This window comes from Lotus japonicus, chromosome 3, assembly GCF_012489685.1.
Source record: "Lotus japonicus ecotype B-129 chromosome 3, LjGifu_v1.2".
NCBI lineage: Eukaryota > Viridiplantae > Streptophyta > Magnoliopsida > Fabales > Fabaceae > Lotus > Lotus japonicus.
The window spans coordinates 14830352-14846331 of record NC_080043.1 but is presented as its reverse complement, the minus strand read 5'-3'; the positions used below and the strand labels follow the sequence as shown (position 1 = coordinate 14846331).

Sequence of the window (15980 nt, the reverse complement as noted above, 5' to 3'; positions counted from 1 at the left end):
TAAGAGTTCATTAATTGATATTATAATTTGACCGAAATACCCCTATTTAATATTGTGTTATATTAAAGAGAGAATGTTAATTATTGGTCAACTAATTGGTGAGAATTTTGATTGGTGAAAATATGAGGTGGTAGTTGGGAGATGTAATATTAAATGAGGGCATGAATGGAAGAAAATGAGATAAAATGCATTGGATTTGAAAAACAACAATAGTTTTGGGAAAAAAACTCAAAATTTAAAACAGCAATAATTTTCGAATGAAGGGAATAAGAGATAACAATATACTTTAAAGGCTAAAAGTATGAAAACATATATTACGTTTTAAGAAATTAACAAAATTGATTACATTTCTTAATATGTGTGCATCTTTTATAAGTTGACACTTATATTGAAACGGAGGGAGTAATAAATTACTAAAATAAGACAACGCAATGCGTGCACATATAATTACTTCAGAAGATTGTTGAAATATTAAAAAATTAATATAGTATTAAGCATATCAATAATAATAATAATAATAATAATAATAATAATAATTTTGTAATTATTTCAAATTTTATAATATTTATATTTTTAATAAAAGAGTAAATTAATTTATTATTAAACTTATATTTACCCTTGAATTGTATTTAATTACTTTTAAGATTGCCGAGACATTAAAAAATATAGTATTAAACATATTCAATAATAAATTTATATTTACGTTTTAATTGTATTTAATTAATTTTTTTACATCGAAAAAATAAATTACACACCTACCCGGAATTGAACCCTAGACTTTCTCACCCAACCCACATGTGGAATGAAACTTACATTTAGAATAGTGGAAGATGAAAGATATCTCTAGTCCTAGAAGTTGACAACTAAGCTAAATATGCAATGTGGTTGAAGTAAAAGACACATGACAACACAACATTATTAAATCCGCATAGTATCTTTTCGGTTCATCCTGATTTACTTTGGTTCCTAGGTCACTTCGGCCCCAAATATTCTTTCTTCGTTTCTTATTATAAGTCACTTTTAGTGGAAAAATATTGTTTCTAACTATAAGTCATTTTCTAATATCTAGAAAGCATTAAATAATTTATTTCAGTTTTACCCTCAAATTTAATATGAAAGAGATGATGAAATTTTGCAATATTAACTTGGACAATGAAATTCATAAGAAATTAAATAAGGATAATTTAGGAAAATTAATCATCTTTTTACAAAATTATTACTAGTAACTAACATGTTGAAGTACCTCTTGTTATAATCTAGTTTTACTACTTGTATTGGGTTGAAGTACCCCTTATATTTCTTTTCAATATAGATCATCCGGTCACTATTACAAGTAAAAAACAACATTTTAAATTCGTTGAATAAATGATATATCTAGTTATTATTATAGACTAGATACATCATTTATTGAATAAATTTAAAAATTTTGTTTTTTTACTTATAATAGTGATCGGATGATGTAATAAATTTTCATTGCCTATTATTATTTGAACTTTAAAAAAAAAATCAGGTATTTGTGATTATATATATAGGTAGAGAGGGAGAGAGTAGTATACACAGAATTAGGTATTTGATTTCTAACGTTACACTTCGAATTTCTCTACCGTTGGAATTCCTGGACATGGATCGATACTATTGCGATGTGTGTCCAAACATCAGAGATAGTGACTATGGCAGAGAACTGTCACTGTGCCCAGTTGAACAACTGTTCACTGTTGAGTTTGAGATCAAGAACAAACACGATGCCCCTCCCTCTGAGACTTTGCATTACACTTTTCATAACATCTCCAAGAACAATATGGATCAACAAAACGTTGAATCTATGCTTTCTCGTGTGGGGTTCCCCAATGAAGCTTTCCAGTTTGTGGTCCCAAAAGTCTTGGAATGTGCTGATGAAATTGCCAACAGGACGTACAAGGATCGAAAGCTTTTGTCCATAGTTGTGTATATTCTTGTCAGCCAAGCCAGTGATGAAGATGAGATTAATGTTGATTATGATAGTGGTTTTGAAGAATATTCAGAGGAGGGTGATCAAGATTTTGGGTTGGTGCCTTCTGCAGCAGCTGTGACTTCAATTGATGAGGGTTTGGAGATGATGAGGGATGCTGATGATGATGATTATGATGGTGGTTTTGAAGAATATTTTGAGGAGGCTGGTGATGAAGATTTTGGGTTGGTGCCTGCATCTGTGAAATCAATTGAGGAGTTGGAGATGGTGAGGGTTGAGAAAGAAGAGAATTGTGCAATCTGTTTCGAGGATTTTCATGATGTTGGTGTTCGGATGCCTTGTTTACACATGTTTCATGAGAGTTGCATCAAAACTTGGTTGCATGCGGCCAATTCTTGCCCTTTGTGTCGGTTTCAGATGAACAAAATTAGTGAAGAATGAGGACAGAAACAGAATGTTTCTGTTAGAAGTCCCACATTGGCTAGAGATAGAGCCAAGATAAGCTTTATAAAGGTAGTGCAAACCTCAACTCTTGAGCTAGCTTTTGTGGTTGAGTATAGGCCTCCCAATTTCTAATATGGTATTAGAGCCTATCCTAGATCCTTTGAGCTTTATAAAGGTAGTGCAAACCTCAACTGAGTATAGGCCTCCCAATTTCTAATACATTATGATCAATGTATGTTATCTTCCAAATTTGAAATTCAACTACATTCTGTAATCCTCTGTTTTTGTGTTTATTATAATAAGATTTAGATTTGTTCTTGATTTCAATATGCAAGTAATACTAGCAATTGCACTTTTGGGATCAGCTTTCATTATGTTTCTGTCATGGTCTTGTATATCTAGTGGTAAGTAGCACTAGAAAAATGGTTCTTAGATTATGAAGAACAAAATACATTAGTTTTTAGAATTTAGCACCCTACAAATGCTCCTAGTTCAATAAGGCAGATGTTCAGAAAAGTGGATGTGTGAGTTGCAGCTTAAATATTCTCTAAAGCATTGTTTACTGATTACGAATACAGTGGTGTAGCAACTCCTTAGAGATTAGTTTACTGCTAAACTAGTTCTCTTTGTTAAAGGAAAAAGGATGGAGAATATAGATCTAGTGATAATTCAAAGGCTAAGGTTCTACCTCAATCAAAGTTTCAGATCCAATAATTGGCTACATTGAGATAACTCATACTGATAGTTCTCTTCATATGGACCTCCAAATCTGAAAATTTAACTATACTAGTGATAGTTCTCTATATCATTCAAAATTTTAGCTTGTGCAATGTCTAAATTCTAGTATAGGAAAAACTTCATATGCTCCTTTCTCCAATATTTAAAATGGAAGTAGCTTGGTACCTTTCAGCAATTTGGCTTGGAAGAAACATCCTGCAAGTGAAGAACAGGAAAAACAAGACCCTGAGGCAGTGACTCCATGATCCAATTCAAATGATCCTTCCCTCAGCTTCTTCCCACAACAAAATCATCCCAGAACCATAACCCCTGCGTAACCCAAAATCATGAACAACTTAAGCGATAACAAAAATACATGAGATACCAAAACAAATAATCTCAATTTAAATTAGGCTGGCAAAGAAGGTATATTGACAATTCCCATTAAGCTAATAGTCACCTAACATGAAACACAACAAATTTATAAGACAAAGAAAGCATGTACTTCAAGGAAAGGTTAGATATCCTCAATCTCCATGATGCTTGTTCAGTGTTTGGGAAAAGCACAGAATTAACTTTTTCACTTATTTAATAAAGAAACGATTGAAAATTGCATCATTGTTTTAAATCAAGGCATAAATTCATAAGAGACATTGCTTAATTTTAAGAAGCAGTAGTTTTCAATGAATAATGTTAACCTGCAAAGTGTAGAGGAAGAGGACCCTAATGTTAATCAACAGTCTCATATTATGAGGATCTTCTGTATGCTTTATTTTCAAAAGCTAACACTCAAGCAAATGGGATATTGGAGGCAGAACAATAAGAATAAGAAATGTCGTAAGAATAACTATGTTTGATATTTTAAAAGTATAAAATATTCAATAATTAGATTGTTGAGTAGAAAATGTTTTTAATATAACCTTTGGGTTGTTGAGTAGAAATTCATCAAGTAAGTTGCACGCTTAAATTTTTAATATAACCTTTGGTTGTTGAATATAACCGTTGGGTGAATGTGAAAGTGCATTCACTCAACACAACAAGTGCATTCTGTTGGGTGAATGTGCATTGGAAATTGTGATTTTAAATTCCAATGCTTTAAACAGACATCCTAACTGAAAACCAAACATACACTTATTCATGATTTTTGACCAAATCGCCAGTAACTTTTTTTTCTAGAAAAAACATGTATTGAAGGTTTTTAGTGTGTGTTTGGTTTTAAGTTCACACGCGTTCCAAGCCAATTTCAACTGAAAAACACGGATTTCAATGTGCAAATGTGAAAGTAACTATTAGGTTCGGTTGGGTTAAAAGTACTTTTAAGTTTATCTCAACTGAAATCCAAACACATCAAGTCGTTGATAAAATGCTTAAGTACCGACAATATTATAGCCCTTGATAAAACTGCATTTTCTTGTAGTTTGAGCATGTCACATCATAAAATAAACATCAGGCTTGTATGAACATATGGCAAAGTGATCGAAGCTCGGGTTCAAACGATGACTAAAAACATGTTATTTCCGTAAACGGGTGGATATTTTTAAAATTATACTTCGACGAGATAGTTAAATAAATTTTTCTCATTTCTCTGGAACTTATTTAACCCTTTAGAAAATTGTAATTACTTAACTTTTGTTTTTGGTGACATAAGTTTACTTAACTAATAAAGTGTAGTCCCCGTATGTATGATAGCTCAAGTGGTAAGAGCTTGAGACATACGGGTTGGGTAGGGGGAGATCCAGAGATTTATTTCTGGCGGGTGCAATTTATTTTTCCGATATAAAAAAATACTAATGAAGTGTAAGAATAGTTGTTTAAGCCACATGGATTGTTTTTAATGAGATGGATGTAATGTTTCAAAAATGAGATGGATGTAGTTAATTAGTAATAGAGAGGTGATCGAAGCTCCATGTTTTTCGGTTCATTGCCTTCCTCACACTCTCTCAATTTCCTCTAAATAGCATTGCCCTCAGAGTGCTCCTCTATTGTCTCCTTAAACAAAGCTATTAATCACAGCCACTGGCTCTCTCAAAAAACTTTGATGCCAATTATTCATTAGCAAAACAAAACATCTGATAGCAAAATGCTGTCCTTGGTGGATGTGACTGCAACTGCAAAGAAGAAGAAGAAGAAGAAGCAAAACAAGATAATCTAAGAAAAAAATAATCAATCAATTCTTGGGTTGTCAATATGAATTTCACCTTAGCAACGGCTCCAACTATATGTGGGGACAGGCTAGGTAACCTCATTTTTGAAGTTGGTAATAACTTTGCTGTATTCACTGGGATGGTGATTACCAGCAACAGTTTGCATTTTGTTCTAAAGCATTATGCACAACCTCGCATCACTTCTGACATTATTGTAAGCTCCTAACTCTCAAATTAATCATTAGACATTATTCAAATTCAAATTAGGGTTTTAAATTGCAGATTCAAATAGCACTGTGAGAACTTAAAATGAATGGTTTTGTAATTTGTGATAATTGTAAGCTCCTCTCTCTCAAATTGGTCAATAGAGACATTAGTTAAATTAGGGTTTTAAATTGGGATGGGTTACTGTTGCCTAACACCCGCAAGTGTTGGCGCCAACGCCATACAATTGAGGGGACTTCAAAAGCCTTAACGTTGCAACTGCAATACTGCAGACCGCAATGTGAGACCTAATGGGTGTCGGTCGCATTGGTTAAAGTTGACTGTTTGAACCCTAAGTAGGAGACGCACTCTGGAGGAGACGTTTTGACCTTCACCACACCCTGGTCGAAAAAGATTGTCTCAAATAGTTGTGGTTAAAACCAAAAATATAATATCACCATGAGAACTTCAAATGAATGATTTTGTGACGATTTTGCTCTTATTGATCTAGGTGGGACTAATTGCGGGCAACATAAGATTTGTTCATAAGCTTGTTGAGAAATTCAACAAATCTTTTGGATTCATCATTGATTTTGGCATGATGTGTTACATGTTCGCATTGGGCATAGAAATGGATCCTTTCTTTCTCTTGGAACGACCACGCAGGCAAGCTAAAGTTGCATATGCAGGAGTTATCTCAACTTTCCTCCTATCAGTTATTGTAACCCCACTGCTGATGTTCTTCCAAGGGGAAAACAAGCTTCTAGAATTCACATTCTTCCTCTCTTCTCTTGTTGCTAGCACAAGCTCCCCAGTCCTGACCCGTTTGATAACTCACCTCAAAATTGGGAAATCAGATATTGGGAAGCTTGTGATTGCAGCAGGGATGCACTCAGATTTCTTGAGCGCTTTGATTTTTTCTTTCGGCTACATCTTGGTTCCGTTGCCTCAAGTGTGCAACGACATGGAGAAAGATATTAGCCTTAAAGAGACCATTACCATGGGTGGTGCTGTTTTAGGGCAGGTAGTGTTCACAGCATTGGCTTCACCGTGTTTCATGAAGTGGGTTAACAATGAAAACCCTGAAGGAAGAGCCATGAAAGGTCCACATGTTGTGCTGTCAATTGCATTCTTGGTGTTAATGTGTGCCTCCTCCACTATGTATGATTATAGTCCCATTTTCAGTGCTTTCTTGGTAGGGGTTTGTGTCCCTAGAGAGGGTAGAGTTTCTAAGTGGCTGATCACCAAAATCAACTACATGTTGACCACTATTTTCTTTCCTATTTTTTTCTTGTGGGTGGGGTATGAAGCTAATTTCAGTAAGTTTGAGATTCGTTCCGCCGAAACATGGTTACAATTACTTGCATTTATGGTAGTGGTAGTGTCTGGAAAAGTTATTGGGACAATAGTTTCTGGGGCGGGCTTTCACTTGCCTGAATCAGTTGTAACAGGATTGCTCCTCACCACCAAGGGCCACTTGCATATCTATTTAGCTATCAAAGTGGTAAGTCTTTATGCTCTAGATTTCCCTCTTCACTAATTAAATGCTCATTAGTATACCTATGTTTTTCACGAATTTGGGTTCCCTTGCGGGCAGAAAAATCCTAAATTCACACAATCAACGAATGCGAGCCATTCGGTCAAAATCAGACTGCTCAGATTTGGAGCTTATCTGAGCCGTCCGATCTTGGTGAAACCTATGAGCAGTCAGATCTTGATTAAACGGCCAAGATTAATCTAATGCGTGAATTTAGGATTGCTCTGACTACGACTAAGGGAACTCAAATCCGCTGTTCACTTGGGCCCTGGGGTTTTCTAGCACACATTCTGGATTGACATGAATCCTTATATTTAAGATGGTGAAATCTCAGCATAACTGATGTCACTACATGATTTCAATTACCCATGTGTGTGGCAAAACTCAAAAGGCACATCTTGTGTAAATTGACATTGCAGCATACTTTCCTTACAGTTAATAAAAGCATACTGTTATGTCAATGTGCTTAAAATTCAAAGTATTGAGCATTTTCCTTTGCGAATGATATTAAATGCATGTTCAGATATACGGTGGAACGGTGAAGTCAAAATCATGGTGGACAGCCACAAAAGCTAAATGAAGTTGCGTATGTCCCTCATGATTTTTGCTCACCATGGTTTTTCGCGTGTATCCAAGCATGCACTAAATGTTGTAGCTGAGTGACCGAGTCTTGCTTGTTATGCATCTAAAAACTCAGATCATTATATGAACATACATGATCAGAGCATTATGCATCTAATGCCAGAAGGTAGTAGTTAACCTCATAAAAAGGTACTTTAGAAATTTGAATCTATATTTTAGTATGCAGTAGACAAAAATAACTTCTTAATAGCTATATAATTATTTATTTACTTTTCAGAACTATCACACAAGTAAGTAACTGAAATCATGTTTGCCATTGGCTCATTCATATCATGTTCTTCTGTGACCAGATGAGTTGTGGTGCTACAACTGTTTCCACAGGCATTGTGATCATAATTTCAATCTTTTTCACAATTGTGCCAGCCCCAGCAATTGTGGCACATATCATAAAACGTGCAAGGAAAAGGGCACCTACTCATCGCTTGGCCCTTCAATTGCTTGATCCCTCAACTGAGCTAAGGATCCTCCTCTGTGTTCAGGGACCTCAAAATGTTCCTGCTTCCATCAACTTCTTGGAGATTTCAAAAGGGGCAGCAGACGCTGGTGTTCTGGTATATGTTGCAGACATGATTGAACTCACCGATGAAATATCAGCCACGTTAGATAAGGATGAACGAGTGCACACAGCCACTGTCAAAGACAAGCAAATCATGGACATGAGGGAGAACATAACCAGCTCATTCCAAACCTATGTGGTAGACAGTGACAGCAGAATCACACTCAAAAGAACCATGGCACTCTCAACAATCAATAACATGCCACAAGACATTTGTGTTTTAGCAGAGGACTTGATGATTGCCCTCATTGTACTGCCATTTCATAGGAGCCAGCATAAGGAAGGAACACTGGATGGTGGTAATCAAGGATTTAGATATGTTAACCGAAAGGTAAGGTCTCTAAAACTAGAACTTATTATCTCTATCAGATTTTCACCTATTAATTGATCTACATGTTCGATATTGGCAAAAAGAAATAGCAACCGAGCTAAAGAACAAAAAGAAACCGAAGATTATTTACCTCTAGCATACATGTTACTACTAAACAGAAGATTGTTTTATCAGAGACAACTTCATGATTCCAGCTTCTGTTCTTAAAATACAGTCAAAGGGCTATTTGGTTAGGTATAAGTATTAATTCATAAGCTAATATGAAGTAACCCCAAAATAGTAGACAATAAGCATCTATCAGATAATAGCTTACTTGAGAAACTGAACTATTTGAGACACAGAAGTCCATCTAGAGTTTAAGTTAAACTAGTGTTCGGTGATTGTTGTCATATTTAACATAGATGTTTATTGAACAGGTACTGAGAAGTGCCCCTTGTTCAGTTGGTATTCTAGTAGACAGAGGCCTTGGAACCGAGCGTGTATCAAGATGTCAAGAAGCACTAAATGTGGCAGTCATATTCATCGGTGGAAAAGATGACAGGGAAGCACTTTCCTACGCTGGCCGCATCTCACACCATCCAGGAGTGAAGCTCACAGTCATAAGATTCCTGGTAGAAAGCAGTGTAGAAGCCTCAAGACTAGCCGGGTACAGGATCATAATCCCAGAGCAGGAGAAAGATACAAAGTTGGATAATGAGTTCTTTGCACAGTTCTACGAAAATCACGTTTCTGGGGGTCATATTTCCTATGTGGAGAAGCATCTTGCTAATGCTGCTGAGACATTCTCCATTCTCAGGTCGTTTGAAGGGAAATACTCGTTGGTCATTGTGGGAAGGGAAGGTGGAGTGAACTCTATTTTGACAAAGGGCATGAATGATTGGCAGCAGTGCCCGGAACTGGGGCCAATAGGAGATGTTCTTTCAGGACCAGACTTCTCATTGACTGTCTCTGTATTGATCATCCAGCAACACAGAGTCAAAGGAGAAATAGATGGGTTAGATGATGACTTCTCTATCATATAAGTGTTAAAATGATAGTTTAGTCCTTAGCCATAAGAATCTAGGAAAAAGAAAGAAAGAAAGAAATAAGGGTAGGTAGAGTAGAAGTAGATACTGATTGTAGGAAAGAAATAGCAAACTGCTAGAGTCAGCTTTGAAAATTGTAAATATAACATCATCTTATTTTATTTCTGTCAAGAAAGGGGAATATATCTTAGAGAGGCTATTAGAATAGAGTTTATCATCAAGGTTTTAAATTACAACTGCGGACCGCGGTCATGCTTGTGATTGCATAACGATTTTTGCCATTACGGTTACATTAGATACTGCAACGGTAGAGACTGCAATGTATCTGTGACACTTATGGTGGGCTTTATTCACAACTTTGCACAAGTTATATTAAAACCAGATTTAAAGCCATGTCTTGTGTGGTTGCCTTAACCATGACCAAAATAATCTTTGATACTTCTCTTTGTCCCTAGGAAAAATAATCTTAGCTCTGCCCTGGCTGTGAGTCAAGTATTCATTTCTTCGATGAAATTCATGATAACATTAAGTCTGATTTTATTTATTTTTTCATAGAAAGTACTGCATAAGGTCCTAGTTGCAGGGAGAAGTGAAAATTGTAACTTCTAAACAGAGAGAAGTTGGTAGTTGAGGTCATTGTCATATACAAAAAAAATACAGTACAAACATTGTCAATTTGTAATTTTGATAGTAAGTTTTACCCCTTTCCCATGTAAAGGGGTAATCTTTACAAGTTCAAAAGATTCCTATTGTACAAAATGTCTCTCCTAATCTATGTCTGTCAGCTACCGTGTGAGATTTAGTGCCCATCCAAGCATGAAATTACATGCTGGAAGACATCTTCGTTCGCTGCAAGGAATTGTGAGGCCGCCCATGGGATGTTCATATCCAAACTCCTCCTTGACTTGACTCAGCAAGTCCTGAAATAAATATTGGTTCAGGTAGGATACGGGGATCACACACCGCTTCTGTTTCTCTCCAACATACACTGCAAGATAGCCCTTTGGCACTTCAATAGATTTTGAAGCTGCTTGGCTAGCGGTGGATGAAGCCCGTCGAATAGCATGCAAACGAAAACCCATATTTTGTGCTTGTTTATAGAACAAAGAGCAAAGCAAAGATCTCAAATTTAAGCAGATAATGTGTCTAAATACTTGAGGTTTTCAATGTGTTGTGTTATTTGTGAAGGCAAGAGATGTGTATTTAATTTATAGTTTTTTAGGTTCTTTTGAAACCCAATTCTCAGGGAAATTATTGTTGAATGATGGAGGAGGGGCTATAGATGAGGTATCAGGTACCTTCTCAAACAATGATCAATACAGACCACCCACTTGTAAGCACAACTACAACCTAATGTTTTTTCATGCATTAATTAGTACTCCATATTTTTGTGAACATGTTTCAGACATGCTTTATTCATTTTGATAATACAACTAAATGCTGATGTACTTCTAGTAAGTGATATCTCCATTCATGATGCCTGTGATCATATTCCTGTTTCATTTCAAGTTCATTAATATGTTGGTCTTTGCTCAAGTAAGTGGGACTTGCATTTTGTAGTTTGTACAATAACATGTGGCTGTGCTCCTTGAGAAAATTTTCTAAGACAACACTATGTGACCTTGTATATGCTCTTGTCTCACTGGTCCACTAACTGCTATCTCATGGCCCCACCCTTCACTAATCATTTGTTACATATCCTTTGATCTATATAAATCCATGGCTGCAAGCATTTTAATTTGGAACAAAAAAAAATCATTCACATCCTGAGGAATTTGACATTCAAAAGCCAGTGTCTTAAATACAAGTCTTTTTTAGACCAGTCTCTTCTCAACGCATACAGCAATGGGTCTTCATTTACCAAGTATCAGAAAGGCATCAATTGCTGAAAGGAAAACATCCTCAAAAGCTATGAAATTTCCAAAGGGTTGTCTTGCAGTTTATGTTGGAGAGAAAATAAAGCTAGTTGCAATCCGCATATCATTCCAAGACTTACTGATCCAAGCTGGGGAACAATTTGGGTATGACCATCCAATGGGTGGAAGAAGCTGACAGATTTATTTGAGACAATATTTTTGTACCGAAGGCAGTGCTAAAATATAATACAAAGAGATTATAACTGACATAGTCATCGACTGAGAGACTATAACTGGTTTCGGTCAATTTTGAATGAATTATATGGTAAACATTTTTGCTAAAATATAATACAAAGACACAGAATTTTCTTGCATATGCTCTTATTTTCCTTTGCAGTTCTTCCACAGTTGTTCTATCCTGAGGAATAGTGTACCTGTCTTACAGCAAAATGATGTCCTTCTAACACCAGCCAAGAGAATACCCTTTATTTTTGTGTTGCTTCTAATATCAATTTAGTTATCACAAAGATCTTGAATAAAAATAATGTTGCAAGTGGCTAGTGCGAAAATTTTAAGGCATGCCTAAATCTTTACTAAAGAAATAAGAAAATCTGCAGATGAATATAAACCTTACGTCAAAGAAATGAGATATTTCTTTAGCTATAGATCGATGCAATCCATTGAAATTAATAGAAATAATTAAAATTTGGTTGTAAATGACCACTGTTACCTGCCTTGTAAGTTGTCTGGGGCGACATCTTATGTATGACTACGGTCATAATCTTTTACATGCGTGCATGAAATTTAAAAATCTTTTAATCCTGTCACTTATACACTGAAGCATTATCTTGGCTTTTCCCTGGCTATTAATCACATATTCATTTCTGCTGTGGAACTTATGACAAAACTCAAGCCTGAATTTCATATTTTGTTTTTTATCAGCAAGCAGCCTTGCTACTTCTGCATAAGGACCTCACAAAAGGAGTGAAAAGTGCAATTGATAAAAGAAACATTTAGTAGCTGAGTTCATTGTCAATTTGTAATTCAGATAATAATTTTTTCTCATTTCTTGTGACAGGGGTAATCTTTACAAGTTGAGAAGATGCCTATCAATATCATACAAAATGTATCTACAGATCTACGTTAGTATGATAGTTTCCTAAGGAGTGAGATTTAGAGCTCATTCAAGCTAGAAGTTATGTGTTGGAAGACATTTTCACTGCATGGAATTGTGAGGCCACCCATGGGATGATTATATCCAAACTCGTCCTCTAACTGACTCGGCAACTCTTGAAATGAATGTTGGTTCAAGTATGATATGGGGATCACAAACCGCTTCTCTGCAGATTTTGATGCTGCTTCGCCAGTGAAGGATGCCTGTCGGATAGCATGTAAACGGAAACCCATATTTTGTGCTTGCTTGAAGAAATAAGAAAAAATAAAAGATCTCTAGTTTAACAAGATTATCTCTAAATGAGGAAGCCACTGAAATGTGTTGTTTGTGAAGGCAAGAGGAGTGTACTTATAGTTTTTTAGGTTCTTTGGAAATCCAATTCCAACTGAAATGATTGTTGAATGATGAAGTGCATAGAGGAGATATCAGGTGGTGTTGTCTTATGATCGTCCCCAACCTTCTCAAACAATGGCCAACATAGAGCCTCCACTTGGAACCAAATGAGATGTGCATAGGCAGCATAGCCTATGTTTTGTGGTTGCATTAATTGGGACTCCATATTATTGTCAACGTGCTTTAGACATGTTCTCTTCATTTTGATAGCATAGAGTCATAGACTAATGTAGAGCTGGTGAGTGATATATTGTAAGGCATTGGATAACCATAGATAAGAACATATGTTTGTAATCATACATCTGTTTTATTTCAAGTAGATTATTCTTTATTATGCTTGTGGGTCTTGCATTATCTACTCTAATATGTGACGTTGATCTTATAAGACAACACCATGTGACCTTTTATATGCCCTTGTCTCCCATAGGTCCCATGCCTCATCTAATTGCCATCTTTCATTGATCATTCAATTAGTCGACAATTTGTTATCTACTCTTTCATCTATATATATATATTCATGGCCGCAAGCACTTATGACCAACACAAATCATTCAAAGCTTTGCTTCTTATAAACACAAGTCTCTTAACATAAACATCAATGGGTTTTCGTTTACCAGGTATCAGAAAGGCATCATTTACTGTAAACCAAGCATCTTCAAAAACTGTGGATGTGCCGAAGGGCTATCTTGCGATATATGTTGGAGAGAAGATGAAGAGGTTCGTGATCCCCATATCATACTTGAGCCAAACTTCATTCCAAGACTTGTTGATACAAGCCGAGGAACAATTTGGGTATGATCATCCAATGGGTGGTCTCACAATTCCTTGCGGAGAAGACATGTTCTTAGATATCACTTCTCGCTTGAATAGGTGCTAAGCCCTTGGTTGGAAGGAGCTGACATGGATTATTTGAGGCAGTTTTGTACAGTAGGAACATTTTTTTTTTGTCTTACTTTGTAAGTAGAAAAAGGCCATTTGAGTGAGATGGTAATGGACAAAGGTTGTAACTTGTTTTAGTCAAATTTCAAAAAATTGATTTTAAGAAACATTTTGCCAAACTTTTTGTTCTTCAAAGTACTTTTCCTTTGCAGTGCTTCCTCTACTTTTGTACAAAAACTAACTTCTAATGGACAAAGAAATTTATATAACCTCTCCCGCAATGTAGCTATTATTTGCTTGAATTCTCCTGTCCCTAAAATCTTGAAGAGCTAACGGTTACCTTACTGTGAAAATGGCAAATATGAGTTCAAAACTAGGTAGCCTATACTGCTGTTGGAACTTCAATGTAAAGTTATCTTATGAACACATCTTTGGAATTCATGCTAATTACATTAAATTGAAGGCTTAATTCCAGTTTGGGTCCCTGATGTTTCAGAAATGTGTGGTTTGCACCCCCGTGTTTAAAACGTGCGGTCAAGGTCCCTCATCTATCTAAAACGTGCTAACGAAGCCCTTCCGTTAACTTCCGTCAGTTGACCAAACGGAAATGGCTTTCATTAACTGACATGGCGCCCACGTGTAATTTGTGTTATTATAAAATATTTTTTACCCAAAAAAATTTCTCCCCAACAGTTAAACCTAAACAAGCTGACATCAGAATGGATGGAAGGCTTTGAGCTTCTATTTCTGAGTGTGCTCATCTCACTCTCATTCTAACTCTCTCTCAAGTCTCAACCAAGAGGGTCTCTTCCTTCTCCAGGCCAAGTCTCAACTCTCAGACCCTTCCAATTCCTCTCCAATTGGAACCCAACCACCCCACCCCCTGCAACTGGAATGGCGTATCCTGCCACCGCCGTCACCTCCCTCCGCCAGAGGTCGCACGCGGTTTGGGCACGATGCTAGTGGGTGGTGACACGCGGATTTGTACGCGATTTAGGGAAGAAATCGCGGATCTGGGCGCGGGTTGGGGTGTGGTGCTTGGATCTGCAACTCTGAACAGAGAGGGCGCGCGGTGCAGAGAGTGGAGAAGCAGAGGCGCACGGAGATGGAACAGAGAGGGCGCGTGGTGCGAGGTAGAGGTGCACGAAGATGGAGGGAAAGATGAAACCAGTAGCTTTTCGAAAGATGGAGGGAACGAAGATGACCATAAGCTTCTCATAATCCTACTATGTTCTTGTTCTGATTTTTCTGAATTTGGGGGTTTAATTTTGTGGAAAACCAGAACTTGAAAAAGCTCTCTCATCGAGCTCTTCACAAATACAACTCGTTGGGGTCCGGGTTTGTAGTGGTGAAGAGGGAGAAGAGGAGGAGGGATTGGAGTTGGGGCTTTTGTGGTTGAAGATGAAGGGAGTGAAGACCTAGGAGAGGATGAGACATTGATGATTGTGAGGTTTTCAATTTGGATTTCTGGGTTGATGTTCAACTGGGGAGAGATGAAGGTTGAAGAAGGAGATGGATGGAGGTTGAAGGAGATGGATGGAAAAAAAATGGGGGGTAATTGGGTTTGTTGGGGTCTAAATTGGGTGAAATTAGGGTTAGATTTGGGGGGAATCGGGTTTGTTGATTTTGGGGGAAAGGGAAAAAAATTCTTAATTAAATAGAAAATCCACGTCAGTTAATGAAAGTCATTTCTGTTTGGTCAACTGACGGAAGTTAACGGAAGGGCTTCATTAGCACGTTTTAGATAGATGAGGGACCTTGACCGCATGTTTTAAACATGGGGGGTGCAAACCGCACATTTCTGAAACATCAGGGACCCAAACTGGAATTAAGCCTAAATTGAAAATGAGACTCATTTTTAGTGAACCCCACTTGAATTTCAACCAATCAATAAAAAAGTGTTGAAAAAAGTGTGAAAGTGATTGCAAGAATGTTTCAAAGTGAGTTGTTATGCCTAACTTTTTTTCTCAACCAAAATTACATTGATACATAGTCAAAATTCGTTAAATCAGAAGTGAGAATCAACTACACTAGTTTCCTAAGTGATTTGTTGGTTTGAAGAATGTCACCAATATATCCTTTGTTCAAAAGTCAAAACCATTGCAGGACCAAGAAAACAATAAAAAAAAT

At 36.6% G+C, this 15980-nt stretch overlaps 2 protein-coding genes and 1 long non-coding RNA gene across 3 annotated transcripts; 2 read left to right on the top strand and 1 right to left on the bottom strand.

The window, feature by feature from the left end:
• Window positions 1-1621: 1621 nt before the first annotated feature.
• Window positions 1622-2389, top strand: LOC130743656 (probable E3 ubiquitin-protein ligase RHC2A). The gene has a single exon (XM_057595889.1). The coding sequence runs from the start codon at window positions 1622-1624 to the stop codon at window positions 2387-2389; it is 768 nt and encodes a 255-aa protein (XP_057451872.1).
• A 668-nt stretch (window positions 2390-3057) lies between these two features.
• LOC130743277 (uncharacterized) lies at window positions 3058-3926 on the bottom strand. The gene is made up of 2 exons (XR_009021425.1): window positions 3808-3926; window positions 3058-3439 (listed from the first exon to the last, which is right to left on the bottom strand). It is a non-coding gene; the product is annotated as an uncharacterized LOC130743277 (long non-coding RNA).
• A 1229-nt stretch (window positions 3927-5155) lies between these two features.
• On the top strand, window positions 5156-9937 carry LOC130709492 (cation/H(+) antiporter 28-like). Its single transcript, XM_057558860.1, has 4 exons — window positions 5156-5467; window positions 5969-6961; window positions 7927-8523; window positions 8940-9937. The coding sequence occupies exons 1-4, from the start codon at window positions 5297-5299 to the stop codon at window positions 9543-9545; spliced, it is 2367 nt and encodes a 788-aa protein (XP_057414843.1). The 5' UTR covers window positions 5156-5296; the 3' UTR covers window positions 9546-9937.
• The last annotated feature ends 6043 nt before the right edge of the window (window positions 9938-15980 follow it).